Below are 16,350 nucleotides of genomic sequence, written 5' to 3' on the forward strand. Positions count from 1 at the left end.
ATGCTCAGCAGGACAACATAAAGTAAGAGTCAAAGCAGAATAAAATATCTATTGAATTAAATGAGAAAAATAAAGAAAAAAGTCTAGGAGAGAAACAGAAAGGGGAAAAAAACCATAGTGTCAGGCAATACTTTCCAGGAAAAAAATCCTAGAACTTGGCATTACAATCATATTAAGTCATCTCCCATTTTCACACACATCCCCTCTAACAGGACATAGAGCAGAACATTTGGGCTTGCTAGTGTGGGGGAAAATAATTTTAAGGTGTCCTTAAATAACCTGTTATTCTTTTAATTCAACATAAGCATTTTAAATAAAAACACCTCTTCCAAAGACATAAGGTTATGTCAGCAACAGTGGGAGTCTAACCTTCATAATTCTAATAAAGGCCCACATTACCATTCCAAACTTGTTCATTCCATACCTTTTGCTAGTAATATTTAGCGGAGATCCTATTCTTCTCAGTTGCCACAATTCAAGGAAGGACCACACTTGTGCAAAGTCATCCTTTTATTCCAGCAATACTCATCACACTAAAAAACTGTGATGGGAATTCACTTGGGCTCAACCTACCTTTTGGGCCAATTTTAGCAAGAAGAGAATGTAATAGCACCATTAATTCTTCATTTGGTGGGGATTCTTTGCTCGCATTCACAAGTAATTGCAACAAAATCTGTGTCCCTCCTCGAGAAACAAGAAAACTTGCTCTTCGGCTGCTGCCTAGAAATAATATATAAGCCATTAGCTGCAATCTTAAAATAAACCGATTTTATTAAGGGCACAACTGCTTTACATTATCACTGCAAATTGCTTTGGAATTATTTACTCTCTTGACATTAAAATACTAAACTATGTATTTTAAAATTATCTAGGAATGTAATAATTCATATATATTAGGCAAAAAGTTCTGAGGTGTGAGAAAGACACTACAAATTATCATTTGAAATAAAAACTTGCCTGCTGCCACCAATTCAATTAAGATGTTTAAGATATTTAATGTAGTCTGAAAATCTCTTGTGTTCTGAAATGAACAGGAAGAATGTCAAGAGTATTTATGTCATATCCTCCATAATTTATATAAACTCAAAAATGATCATTCTACATTCTTAAATAAGAATTACAGTCTGCAAAAGTTTCCTCTCTTTATCATACAGAATCTTAAGGCATGCAAGATGTGTGGCTATAAAAAATCAATTAAATAAATACATGTGTTATATGCAGTAAGTCTCATATCATACTTTTAGGGTTCTGCAATGTGCAAATGTGCTTTGGAGCATGTGGGGCTGATCACATTTTACCTATCTACAAGTCTTTAAAGCACCAGGGCCTTTTCCCAGGATGGCAGAGGATTTTTAAACAACTACAGACAGGTGGTATGAATACTTTTTTGCACCTGAATCTGAAGTGTGGCACACCCCTATTAATTCCTGCTGTGACATGCCCTTGACTTTCCCATGTTAAACAGCACTGGCCAAACAACAAAAGCTATCATTTGTTTTAATTGCATCTAATACACTATTAGCTTTTATATTAGTATGGTAAAACTCTAATCTTTCATACCATACAGTAGCAACCCCATAAAAAAATCAAATAAATAAAATTACTACTTTGACCCAACTCTGCAAGAAAATGTGAAATTTTTATACTGTTACCTCTAAAGTCGAGAGAATAACTTCTATCCCTGTTGAACCTTTGGAAGTCATTTCTTTCCTGATTTTTTCTGAAATTAAAAGTTGTATACTCTTCTATTAAATAAATGAGTAAATTGATATTTAAATGTAGATTACTTTAACAAGGTGTAGAAAAGATAACCACACAAAAGCAAAACATACAAGTTAATATTAGAGGTCAGAGATCATGTTCTAGAAAGTTTTACGTCTGAGCTTCTTAAATATAAAATACTACACTAGCCAATCTTGTATAGCATTCTCTAGGTATCAGTCTTTTTGTAACCGGAAAAGTTCCATCTACAACAAGAAAAAATCCTACAAAGAGTAAAACAGCCCAGAGTCAATCCTGAATGCTTAAAGACTGCAGAATGCTGGCTGACCATCGAAAAGGAGGGAGAAAAAAGGAAAAAAGGGAAAAAAAGGAAAAATCAGGAATAGAACGGAGAATGGAATAAGCTGGAAAGGGCAGTAACAAGAACATTTACAGATCATAACAGTTTGTTACAGATTCCTGCTTATATCCCGTAAGAAAAACATTTGGTTTGCTCAAGATTAATAGTACGCACCAAAGGAAGAAACAAAAAGGATTTGTTCTAGGCTAGATATAAAACATCCCTACTTGATTCATGTCATGATTCAAAGAGAACAAAACCTGAAATGGTTTGAATATTCCACTACAGAGAGCAGTGGGGATTTGAAACAAAATCCTCGCTCTTTTGTTTTTCATCCTAAGGCAATAAGAAGGACTGGGGTGATTGCTAAGTACCAGGTTGTGTGAAAGGTGAAAGGTCCCCTGTGCAAGTACCGAGTCATGACTGACCCTTTGGGCGGACGCTGCTTTCCCGAAGTTTTCTTGGCAGACTAGGGCGGGGTGGTTTGCCATTGCCTTCCCCAGTCGTCACCTTCCGCAGCAAGCTGGGTACTCATTTACTGATCTCAGAAGGATGGAAGGCTGAGTCGACCTGAGCCGGCTACCCGAGAATCCAGCTTCCACTGGGATCGAACTCGGGTCGTGGGGAGAGTTTCGGTTGCAATACTGCCACCTACCACTCTGTGCCACATGAGGCTGTTAGTACCAGGATACTAACAGTAAAAAGTGTCCAAGGGGATGATTTTTTAAAAAAAGTTTAAACATGTAAAAAGTGGTAGTAATAATTAAGCATACCTTTGGCAGCTAGTGATTGATCCCAAGTGACAGCAATGCTTTCCCTTAAACATACTGTATGATCAATGCAACAAAAGCAAAAAATACACTTCTCTGGCTATTGCCTTGAGGTTTCTTCTTAATACACATGCACAATACAGAATTAGTATTAAAATGAATTTTTAAAGGATTTTTTCTATTCTTGATAATACATAAAACTGCATGCAATTAAAACCTGATTTTTTTTTCAATAGATCTTTGAGGGGGAGATGAAAAGAGGATAAAGAGTGAACTAATAAAAATCACTAATGATTATGAGCAAGTTAAAAGCCAGGGATCTGAAATCATGATGAATAGGTTTCAGGACATACTAGGGTGGAATAAGGACAAGGATCATCTGTCACTTCTGCCCAGAATAAAATATGGACAGGAAAAGAGCTGAGATGTTAAAAAAAAATACTGGAAGCTGAAAAATGAAAGCCTAGAATTCACTTTTGGTTTTGACCTAGAAACTATAGGGGTAGAAAATAATGGAATAAATGTACTAGTCAAAACAGATCACAAAACAGGAGAAAAGCAAAAGAAATACTAAACAAGGCAGGCTAGGCTAGCTCTCACTTGCTTAAAATAATAAGTGTAATTTAAGAATTTGTTTTTAATGATGTTCCTTCTTTGAGATTTAATCAGCCATGCTGCAAAACTGCCAGATGCTTGTCCTAGCCCATGAAAATGGATTCCCTTAACTATATTACATTTCCCACCTATCTATATCAACATTGTAAAAATATAACTGCTTAAATGTCATACATAATGTATATGAGAACTTATAACACACATGCATGCACACACCTAAGTTAATGGGCATTTATAATGTATATTTATTTACCTTGACTTTGAGCCAGGTGAAGAATTTTTGCTGTAACATATCTGGCAGTGTCTGCTTCTACCAAACATTCTGCATTGATCTTCTCCAGTTGTGCCAGCAGACTCAAAATCCGAGAGTTGTTAGTTACACTGGGGAAAAGAAATGTATTTATGCTGTGATATGGACAGGTATTTTTCAGAGTATGGAAAGAAATGTTAAGCAAATTTAAAATTAGGACTATGACCCTAAATGTCATATAGAGAAAAATAACATGCAGTTGACAGGTCTTTGCTTTTCAGTAGTAACGAGAAAAAAGGGAGCAGGAAAAAAGAAAGAGAAATGAACACGTTTAACATTGAACAGAATATATAAAATCAATCTTGGCAGTTTCTCAGCAGATATTCAGAAGAATGCATATAGGAAACTAGAGAGGAGAACTGGTGAATCTAAATGACCCCTTTTCCCAAACCCCCTCCTATGCTTTCAAATTCTTCTATACCTGTACAGAATACAGATGTGCTTACTTCCTCTTCACTTTTCAGGAAGATTAAAAATTAACTAAAAGCACGGACAACTGGTAAGAAAAAGATTAACATCAATTTCCACACATACATTCTTCCCTGCAGGAACTTTACATATTAAGGCAGTGTTTCTCCCTCTATTTTTTTTAATAAGAACTTCATTAGAATTTCAAAATAAAGTTAAAATACAAAATACAGAGTATAGAAAAGCTTGAATACCAAGTTAAAGAAAAAAACAAACTAATTAAGTGCAGAAATAGCAAGAAAATATACAAAGAAGAATAATGAACTAGAATAGACTAGAATAATGAACAGAAGGTACTTCAACATTTTGCTGCAGATTCTGCTTGTCCAAACTGTTATTAAATTCAGGGGAAAGAAAGCGGTAAAGTAATAATGACTACTTGAGAATGAGACTGTGAAATCTAGTCCTTGGTTAACAATGGCAATTGGAACTGGAATTTCCATCACTAAACAACACGGTTGTAAAATGCAATGTCACATGCCATGCCACTTAGCAACAGAAATTCCGGTACTCCCTTTGCCATTGTTAAGTGAGGATATCACATGGTCACCATTTGTGATCTCCTGCTGGCTTCCCCATTGACTTTGCTTGTAAGAAGCTGGCAAAGAAGGCTGGAACTTTGAGGACCGGTTGTAAGTAACACTTGTTCAGTGTAAGTTCAAATGGTCACTGAATGAGTGGTCACTAAGCAAGGACCACCTGTATTTTATGTCCATTCAGAATGAAGGTAAAAATGACTAGGGTACCCTGAATGTCCTCTGGATACAGGACATTCAGGATAATTAATACTATGAATATATATTCTAATGAAAAGAATATGACGCCTCTATATTAACATTTTCAAAATTAATCCAAGTTGTTCTTTATACTTTGTAATAAGTCAGTTGGGTATCATCAGCGTTTACACAAATCACAGCATATGTTAACATATATTGTGGCATTAACTATTTTTTACTGTTATCAGTTGTCTTGGTTTAGGCTTAAATTTCTGTAATAAAATCCAAAATGCAAGATGACTAATAAAAGGCCAGCCACTATTTTTGGAGATAACTATCAAAGCTGGATCCAAAATGATGCAGTATGGAATATACATCTTCAGGATGTCAGCCAGCCCTGCCCATATTCTATTACAACTCTTCTCTCTATCCAGTAAGTCTCTTTTCACTGAACTTTCGACCAGTACTTATATCTCATCTACTCGTTATTAGCCATCCAAGTTTTTTCTTAGTAATTTTTTTTTACTTGTACAAATGTGGATTTCCCCAAAGTTGATGATAGCCAATTGTTATGTATCACTTTATAAGCAGCAGCCTGGAGAACCACCGAGAACATAAAATACATTTAAATAAAGTTGGGGAGTGAGTTGTACAATGTGTAGAAGTACAAAGAAACAGCTACTTCTTCTTAAGAACTGGCACTGTAAGACATTCTGCTTGTCATCTTGTAATGTACCGCATATATACAGCACATGATAATTTATTGTACATATACATATACTGAAATATGGCTAGCCTGAATGAATTGTTTAATACTGTCAGTGTTCATTTATTAAAGCTGTGATGAGTTACTATTCATTGGCCAATTATTACAAACCAGTTCTACTGCACATTAGAAAATGGCCTAAATTTGTAACTTGTTACACAATCATCACTCTCAATTCAGGAACACAGTGGGTTAAAATGAACATATTAGAATCTAACTATATTTAAAATAATTTATTTTACAGTTATTATAGTATCTATCACATACATATCTCTTGTTTAACTCACTATTAATTCCTTGGTTAATTTATGTACATCACTTTTATACACTTACAGAAAGAGACAAAGAGATATTGATTAGTATCAGAATCTCACATCAAAACAAAACACAAAATTTAAAAGGAATATAGGCAAATGCCATGTAGATTCTAATTTCCATACTTAGTTGCAATTATATGATGTTACTTTGATAAACCAGCATATGCATAAACTTTGTGAGTAAGCAGCTCCTTTGCTCTAAGCAGGTAAAAGCCAATGGTTAATGAGTTTCCAATTAGCGATATGCAAAATGGTAAGTTCTGAAATATTTCAAGCTCCAGATTCCACAAGGACTAAGTTGTTGTTGTTTATTCGTTCAGTCGCTTCCGACCCTTCGTGACTTCATAGACCAGCCCACGCCAGAGCTTCCTGTTGGTCGTCCACACCCCCAGCTCCCCCAGGGACGAGTCCACCACCTCCAGAATATCATCTATCCATCTTGCCCTTGGTCAGCCCCTCTTCCTTTTGCCTTCCACTCTCCCTAGCATCAGCATCTTCTCCAGGGTGTCCTGTCTTCTCATTATGTGGCCAAATTATTTCAGTTTTGCTTTTAATATCCTTCCCTCAAGTGAGCAGTCTGGCTTTATTTCCTGGAGTATGGACTGGTTTGATCTTCTGGCAGTCCAAGGCACTCTCAGAATTTTCCTCCAACACCACAGTTCCAAGGCATCTATCTTCCTTCTCTCAGCCTTATGGTCCAGCTCTTGCAGCAATATGTTACTACGGGGAATACCATTGCTTTAACTATGCGGACCTTTGTTGTCAGCGTGATATCTCTGCTATTTTATTGAGATTTGTCATTGCTCTTCTCCCAAGTATTAAACATCTTGATTTCCTGACTGCAGTCAGCATCTGCAGTAATCTTTGCACCTAAACATACAAAGTCTTTCACTGCTTCTATGTTTTCTCCCTCTATTTGTCAGTTATCAATCAAGCTGGTTGCCACAATCTTGGTTTTTTTGAGGTTTAGCTGCAAGTCAGCTTTTGCACTTTCTTCTTTCACCTTCATCATAAGGCTCCTCAGTTCCTCTTCGCTTTCAGCCATCAAAGTGGTATCATTTGCATATCTAAGATTGTTAATGTTTCTTCCAGCAATTTTAACTCCAGCCTTGGATTCCTCAAGCCCAGCATGTCGCATGATGTGTTCTGCGTACAAGTTGAATAGGTAGGGTGAGAGTATACAGCCCCGCCGTACTCCTTTCCCAATCTTAAACCAGTCCGTTGTTCCGTGGTCTGTTCTTACTGTTGCTACTTGGTCGTTATACAGATTCTTCAGGAGGCAGACAAGATGACTTGGTATCCCCATACCACTAAGAACTTGCCACAATTTGTTATGCTCCACACAGTCAAAGGCGTTAGAATAGTCAATAAAACAGAAATAGATGTTTTTCTGAAACTCCCTGGCTTTTTCCATTATCCAGCGGATATCAGCAATTCAGTCCCTAGTTCCTCTGCCTTTTCTAAACCCAGCCTGTACATATGGCAATTCTCACTCCATGAATTGCTGAAGTCTACCTTGCAGGATCTTGAGCATTACCTTACTGGCATGTGAAATGAGTGCCACTGTTCGATAGTTTGAACATTCTTTAGTGTTTCCCTTTTTTTGTATGGGGATATAAGCTGATTTTTTCCAATCTGATGGCCATTCTTGTGTTTTCCAAATTTGCTGGCATATAGCATGTATTACCTTGACAGCATCATCTCGCAAGATTTTGAACAATTCAGCTGGGATACCATCGTCTCCTGCTGCCTTGTTATTAGCAAAGCTTCTCAAGGCCCATTCAACCTCACTCTTCAGGATGTCTGGCTCTAGCTCACTGACCACACCGTCAAAGCTATCCCCGATATTGTTATCCTTCCTATACAGGTCTTCTGTATATTCTTGCCACCTTTTCTTGATCTCTTCTTCTTCTGTTAGGTCCTTGCCATCTTTGTTTTTGATCATACTCATTTTTGCCTGGAATTTACCTCTGATGGTTCTAATTTTCTGGAAGAGGTTTCTTGTCCTTCCTATTCTATTGTCTTCTTCCACTTCTGCACATTGCTTGTTTAAAAATAATTCCTTATCTCTTCTGGCTAACCTCTGGAATTTTGCATTTAATTGGGCATATCTCCCCCTATCACTGTTGCCTTTTGCTTTCCTTCTTTCTTGGGCTACTTCTAGTGTCTAAGCAGGCAGCCATTTTGCCTTCTTGGTTTTCTCTTTCTTTGGGATGTATTTTGTTGCCGCCTCCTGAACAATGTTGCAAACTTCTGTCCATAGTTCTTCTGGGACCCTATCTACTAAGTCCAGTCCCTTAAATCTATTCTTCACCTCCACTGCATATTCCTTAGGAATATTAGTGAGCTCATATTTAATCTGTGGGTCTTCCCTAATTTCTTTAGTCTGATCCTAAATTGTGCAATAAGAAGTTCATGATCTGAACTACAGTCAGCTCCAGGTCTTGTTCTTACTGACTGTACAGATGTCCCCCACCTTTGGCTGCAAAGGATGTAGTCAAGGACCAAGGGAGGTCTTAAATTCAAAACACAGTGCCACCTGAACTTTGGTGTTTTGTGAAATTTTGAGTTGATATAGTTTGAAATTAAGTATTTTATACACTCCTACTTCCCATCACATCTAAATCAGGCAGGTTCCTTGTACCTTTCAAAAGTTTAGGACATCCACTGTACCATTTGAAAAACCAGATTTCCCCCAAAATAGGAAAAATCCGGTTTTCCCCCCACCCCTGTATTTTAAAGGCCAAAACAACAACCTAGGCTTAAGGTACACACATTGCTATTTAAACTCCAAAATGTCCCAAAACATAAACACACAAACAAAGGCACAAAGGCTTTCAGCCTTATCCGTTTTACTGACCAATTATTTACTTGCTGTTCCTTCTGTTAAAATAAGGCTGCGGGGTTTGTTTTTTTCTTTTTACCAGCAGAAAGAACTATAACACTGAAAAGTACCTCTGTGTCAATGACCCTTGGGGAGAAGGGGTTTTTGCTATTACACCCCCTCCCCATAAAAATAAGAAAATAGTATTTAAAAATGAAATGATACAATAGAGCATTTTAAAATTAAACTTCTGGGGTTGGCCCTTGGCATGCCATTCAAAATTCACTGTAACTCTCAAATATATAGAAGTTGTACACGCCTGAACTACAGACTCACATACTGTGTCATATTAAACCTTAACGTGCTTTGTAACACTTTGACTCAGTATTGTATAAAGCAAGTTACTATGCTTTTTTCAACAGTCCTGGATTAAAATAAAGCATGGCTTATCAAAATGATTGAATCTAGCCAATGGCTTCTCAATAAGTAAGAATGTATAAATAATCTTTAATCCAAGTCTTTATTATCAAAAGTCATGAGCCATTTCCAGATAAAGGAATGTGATGATTAAGTATCATATCTTGACTTGTTTCCTTATTCATGCAAATAGAGGAGCCAAGCAGAAACAATGGGACTACATGAAACTATACACTCATCGTTTGTACACTTGACTTTTACTGCCTGAACCAGCACAGTAAAATAATATGTCTTCTTGCTCAGAAAGTAACTGAAATACTAACAGAAAATTTAACCTAGCACATCCTTCTTTTAAACTGCCCTATGAGAAATTGTTTTTATACTAAAAATCACCAATACGAACTTCTTGTGAGATGTGACTTTTTAGTATCTTTCCCCACATCCAATTCCTAATCTAAACAATAATTCTAAAAAAAGAAAAACAGGTCATTGGAATTACACATGATTTTATACGCCAGATCCCAAAAAGCGCAAGTTATTCCTACAGCAGTGTAAATAGAATGCAAATAATCTGAAAATACCATTTCAGATGCACATTGGGCTTGAATAGACTACATTCCAGAATGGATAATTTCTGTGGTATTGAAGAGATCTACACATATTCACTAAGAATGGCTGTAATCTTAAAATGGCAATACTATGTTGAAAATTAAGCCTAGATTTGCTTTGAAAATGCAATTGTCTAAAAAATGTATATCTTACTGAGTTTAAGTACTTTGATATATCACCTAGTCTAAAAACAGGGAGGGAAACCTGATACATACTTAAAAATTTGAAGCATGATTACTAACATACTGTAACAGAGCACAGCATTTACCTGTATCTACCTACCTTTTTTTAATTGTGACTTTGAGTCAGTGTTTACTCCAGGCACCGATTTTCTTGGCAAGATTTCAAAAGTGGTTTGCCACTGCCTGCTTCCTAGGGCTGAGAGTGTGTGACTGGCCCAAGGTCACCCAGCTGGCTTTGTGCCTAAAGTGGACTAGAACTCAACAGTCTCCTATTTCTAGCCTGATGCCTTTAACCACTATACCAACCTAGGTCTCTCTGCCTACCATACAGGTCATGTAGTAAAAGTTTTAAAAAAAATATATTATAGAAAGCAAAGAATCTGGCAGATGAAGTGGCTTGGATTCACTCAGAGATGGATTCTGACTGGGCTAGTCTGATGACAAAAACAGTCTGGCTTGGTTAACTGGCAAAAGGTTTTGCCTTTAACTTGGACAGATTCCCAGGACTGCTAATCTAATCACTTGTCTATTAGATCCATGCCCCTCCCAGGAAGGGATATATAGTTAGGTCCATGCTGTATTTTTGACTTTGCTGAGTGGGGGAGGGTAGTCCCACTGGATTGAAGATGGTGTTATGCCTCCTCCTCAAGAAGCTGTTACTGGACCTGAAGATGCCAACTTCCAGGGAAGGCATGGCGAGCTAAACACATCTCAGAGAGAGCGGAGATGACAAGCATGGCAAAGACTGAAGAACTGGTGAATAGACCAGGAGATTGCCCACATGTGCTCTGGATGGCTGCTCCTCACGAGGAGACTGCAGGACAGTGGTCTCCAGTGAGTTTGAGCACTGGGGGATGAAGGGATCAGACACCAAGCTCACAACCTTTTAGAGGAACTAAGTTTGCTAACCTTGTTTCTAATCACTTTCAGAAATTGCTTATTTAACCATCTTAAAGCTATTAGAGATCTTCAGAATGACAAGTTTGAAAAGCTACCTGGTGTGTCTATCTTCATTTCTGAACAAAAGAAAATTTAACTATAAATTTAAGAACTTAAAAGAATTTGAAATAAATGGCAAAAAGCTAAATAAGATTTTGAATGAAGGAAGTTATAAATGAATTAAGGGTCCAGACAAATCTGGAATATTGAAACTTGCACTATAAGGTTTTGGAACTAACCATATAAAATAAACAACTTTTCATGGGAACCAAAATTATTTTATCTACTGTAGGTCATAACAGAGATTAGAGAATTTATGATTTAAATTGGACACTAGAGGGGACTAAAGATTCCAGGCAAAAAGAAAAAGAAGTGTAAACCTGCTTTTGGTTTTGATCAGTATTGGGATTTACAAAATGACACAAAATGTTATAACATTTGAAACACTAAAGGAGATTTTCAAAAATGGGTCCAGAAATTAGTAGCCACAGTATCAACAATATCTGTAACAATGTCTGCTTCTATGGAAAGACTATGTTCAAAAGATGTTAATGAAGGAATGACGGACATGAAACAAATTTGCTTGATGCAGAAATACTAGAGAATCAGAAATATTGGATTAAAAAGAAGTGTGACAGAGAAGGCATTTAAAATGATAACACAAGTGACAGGCCAAGAGAATCACCCGCATAAGGAATCTTTACTGGATATACAAAAGAAGCTGGCTGAAGTTTTAAAAATTAAAGGGGAAATACAAATGATAAACCAAGAGAATAAGCTGGACAATATCTTTTTATTGGATTTACAAAAGAGGCTTGTTAAAGCCTTGAAGAAGCCTTGGCAATAGGACAAAGAAGAACTGAAGAGAGATCAAGTCTTACGACAATATTTGAATCAATTAAAAAGATTTTCAGAAGTAACAGGAAGGAATACAAAGTTGATTTATTTGATCAAGGTTAAAATAATACATGTTTTTTAATGTTCCTTTTGCTGACACCAGGATTGAAAACTTGATGTCTTATGGATTTGCTTATAGATAAGGGATGGGTTATGGAAAGACGAGATATCTGTTTGTAAACTTATAGGGGGTGAAGAGCTATCAAATTTCTTTATACTTGTGATAAAGATTGGAAGTCACTTCCTTATTTTTCTTTTCTTTTTCCTTACTTTACTCTGTCCTTTCTTTTTTCTTTTTACCTTTTCCTTTGCACTTTTTACTCTCTTTTTCCTTTCTCTAAGTTTAGTTTGTGCTAGTTTTTATTATTGTAATTAAAATCTTCAAATAAATAAATACATGGAAGCTGTTACTGTATCTCCAACCTTCCCTTTTTAGGAAAAATTGCTGAGAAAGTGGTCAGGCTGCAGCTTCAAAGGGTCCTGGAGAAAACACATTTTCTAGATCCCTTTCAGTCAGATAGACATAGCACTGAGATGGCCTTGGTCACTTTTCAATGACCTCTGGCAGAGCCCGAATAGGGGTGATGCAACTATCCTGGTTCTTCTTGATCTCTTAGCATCCCTTGATATCATCAACCATGGTATCCTTCTAGAACACCTATGATTAGATTTAGGGAACATGGTACTTCTGTGATATTTATTTATTTATTTTCTATCCCACCTTTATTTTTTTTATAAATAACTCAAGGTGGCGAACGTAACTCCTTCCTCCTCCTATTTTCCCCACAACAACCCTGTGAGGTGAGTAGGGCTGAGAGAGAGTGACTGGACCAAGGTCTCCCAGCTGGCTTCCATGCTTAAGGTGGGACTAGAACTCTCAGTCTCTGGGTTTCTAGCCTGGAGCCTTAACCACTAGACCAAACTGGCTCTCTATGGTCAGTTCTAGTCAGTATTGATGAGGGGATGAGATTGAGCCAGGTGCCTCTGACATAGGGAGCTACAACGTTTGACACTCTTACTCCTTTTGTTTAGGGTTAGGGTTAACCCTACATGAAGTTGCTAAGTGAGGTGCTGGATATCACCCTTAAAGCCCTGAATGGCACAGGGCCTAGCTACCTGGAGGGCTAGCTATCTCTCATAGTGTCTGCTTGTCCTGTTTGTTTGGACACAGTTGGTATGCTCTGGGCCCCATCAACAAAACAATGTCACCTGATAAGACAAGACAGGAAATATGCCTTCTCTGCCACTGCTTCTGCCCTCTAGAACAGCATTCCTCCTGAGATTTGTATGGCTACCACCCTTTTTAAAAAATGCTTAAAACCTATTTTTTCCTCCCAGGCCCTGAGCTAATTTGAACAATGCGGTCCTGAGGATGCTTGAGTTGTATATAAATTCCTCTGTGTTGCTTCATCTGTTGATAACTATTTTTGTTTTTTACTTATTTAAGTAAAACAATTCATTACACCACCCAGAATCATTTTGAGTTGTACAGCCTTACAAATCTAACAAATTTAATTTCATTTAATTGGAAAATTTTGAAAGTATATTTCAGAAATATTTTTCATTGTATATTTTCCCTGTGAAACTACATTGTGAGACTGGCCATTTAACAAATAAAAACATTTCAATTCAGAAAATTTGCTTTAATGATTTAAAATGTCAATAAAATATAAGCATGTTTCTCTTCCATGGTTTAAAAACAATATTAGGAAAATCCTGGCCATTATTATCAGTGTTGATGTGAATTAATTGAGCATTTGATAATTTGAATAAATCCTGCTTGAGTATTTGAGTAACATTTCTTTCTTTCAATACTATCATCCTTTCCCAGGCTTTTCAACTTACCGAGAAATGTTTCCCTCTTGCCAAGAGTGAGTGGAATTGTCCAGACCTACCCACTTTCCAAGTGGCTTAAACATCCTGACTGTGATATGGAATCGATGACCACGCCTCATTTCTGCATTATTTCTTCTAAAAACGCCTTCATTGAAGCTGAAAACTAAGTGTAACCTATAGCTTAATCATTCCTTACACAGTGATCTAATTCTAGAGCCAGATCTAGACACAACTGCTATCTTGTATGTTACCAGGGCAACCACTTCATGTCATAAGGCCACAGTTCCTTCAAGACTAAACCCAGAAGCCTTGAGATTGTTTTACAAAGTTCAGAGGAATGATTCTGGAACGAATGTAATAATAATACTTATCTAGAAGTAAGTTTCCTTCAAAACAATAAAAGGGTTATTTCACAAATACAGCATACCTTCATGTAAGCATACATATTTTACATTACCAGAAAGCCATGATTAGACAAAATTTCCAGCCCATATTTATCTTTACATAAATGTAATTATTTTGTATGCAAGTTACACATTCAACTATAATTATTTCCACCCAATATTTCCTGGTACTTATAACTTCCATAGTACATAAACCAGCTGGGAAAAGGAACAAATAAAAAGAGCAGTTTTCAACTAGCACAGCCTATGGATCCAATCCAGTGAGCTCAGCAAGGACAAAAATAAATTATTTTTCAGAGTTCGTGAAATATTTCTGTAATTGTATGGGTAATTTGCAGGAGAATTCCATTTCCATTTTTGGGACCTCTGTTAGTATTTCATTAACTAGCTTTTCTATTTCAAACAATTTGTGCAAGTCTAGTTTGTTTTAATTCAAGTGTTTTATTTTAAAATGATCTTTCTTAAATTTACAGACGCTATATTGAGGGTTTGTCACAAAATATGCACAAATACTATAGTACTCTTACTGACACTTACTATGTCCCACATAGTATCTCCACAAGATGATAAAATTACAAAAATGTTTAGTGTAAAAGGTTTGTAGATAGCTTAACACAAAAATTAAAATCTGGCAAACATGCAGACATAACTAATTCATATGAGGTGGAGGAAAATAAGAGGGAAAATATTTTGAACTGAGTATGTTGCAGATTAATCAAATGCAAGGAAAAAAGTGGTACAATCACTTCTGGAGCATATTTGATTCCGAGAATGGGAACATTTAAACTAACTTCCTTATTTTGCAAACATTAGTATTATATAAAATTTACTGAATATTTCCCTATTGTGAAACTCCGTTAAGTATATGTATCCTATTCCACGCTATTTCTCAAAAATATCTATGCTAGCAAAAGTCAGGCCTTGTTCAAAAGTGATAATTACTGACACAGTACCTTTATCACTGGCATAACTGAAAGAGATTCTCAGACCAGAAGTGTAAAAAATAATATAAAATAGAAATACATCTACATTATTTTGGAATACATATTGCATAGAACCTGAGCAAATTCATTATTTATACCATTATTTGTATAGTGCAAATACCGACCCAGAAGATGAAAGGATGAATAATCCTAAGAAAACTCAAACATATGCAGAAGCACAAAAAAATCTCAACAAAAACAAATAGGAAGAAAATCTAAAATGGACAGGCATGCAATAATATGACCTGGAAAGATTCATGGCTGCTTGGCTGATACCCTAAAGGTAAGCCCTCAACACAGTAACATTTTGCTTCATGACTTACATTCTTCTAATAGCTTGCACATCTAACAAGTTCAAATGCATCAGAGATTCCACATACATTATACAGTATTATCAAATTTCTTTTACTTCAGTTATTTAATCCAAACAGTATGTTTACATACTGTGAATAAAAAATATTCTCAAAATTATATATAAAAGCTAGGGATAACTTTAATTTCACAGGAAACCTACTGAACATAGGTCCCTCTATCAGAGAATTCTTCTCAATGTTTATTTTCCAATTAAACTTAAATTTATAAATTAAAAATGCTAATGATTTTGAAGATTACTACATAAAAAGAATATTAAAATAAATTAAAAGTAATACATAAAAACTATCAGTTGCACCTAAAGAGAAAGGTAATATGTTAAATTTTATGAATCAGATTTGGGGTTATGAATATATATATCATTGTCATAAACAAAAGTAACTTCAAAAAGAAACAAATACAAATTAAGGATAATTTTTATTGGCTTGTCTGTGATTCTTATTGTTAGAAGATATTGTAATTTTGAGTCTGTGATTCTTTTTGTTAGAAGATATTGGAATTTCATGTCAAAAGATTAGCTTTTTTTTTTTTTTTTTGCAAGAAAGCCCTCTAGGTTAAATCTTCGAGGGAAAGTCATGATTTATGAATACCAGTTTTTCAAATACACATATTTCAGTTTTCATAATATGGAACATTATCCTTCTGAGTACACTTCACACATAAACTTCAAGGACTAAAATCAAAGTATATAAAAAAAAGAAAGAAAATGAAAATGAAAGTGAAATCCAATTCTTACAAATCAGAATAATCACTGAAATTGTTTTCTGACGGATTACCTTTTTTCTGATGCCATTTTTAATTTATTCATTCTGAAGAGGTTTTTGCTTTATCTCAAAAAAGATCAGTTGCTCATATCAACATAT

At 35.8% G+C, this 16,350-nt stretch overlaps 1 protein-coding gene across 2 annotated transcripts in view; it reads right to left on the reverse strand.

Moving 5' to 3' along the window:
- AGTPBP1 (ATP/GTP binding carboxypeptidase 1) overlaps nucleotides 1-16,350 on the reverse strand; it is a 63,873-nt gene extending 47,523 nt beyond the window's left edge. For both annotated transcript variants that reach the window (XM_063295188.1, XM_063295187.1), the window contains exons 1-5: nucleotides 16,264-16,350; nucleotides 3,701-3,828; nucleotides 1,653-1,720; nucleotides 954-1,021; nucleotides 574-716 (exon numbers count right to left, since the gene is read on the reverse strand). In XM_063295188.1, the coding sequence (XP_063151258.1) occupies nucleotides 574-716; nucleotides 954-1,021; nucleotides 1,653-1,720; nucleotides 3,701-3,828; nucleotides 16,264-16,295 (439 nt within the window). In that variant the 5' untranslated portion in view covers nucleotides 16,296-16,350. The remainder of the gene's footprint in view (nucleotides 1-573; nucleotides 717-953; nucleotides 1,022-1,652; nucleotides 1,721-3,700; nucleotides 3,829-16,263) is intronic.

The sequence above is a fragment of the Candoia aspera genome, chromosome 2 (genome assembly GCF_035149785.1).
Source record: "Candoia aspera isolate rCanAsp1 chromosome 2, rCanAsp1.hap2, whole genome shotgun sequence".
Lineage (NCBI taxonomy): Eukaryota > Metazoa > Chordata > Lepidosauria > Squamata > Boidae > Candoia > Candoia aspera.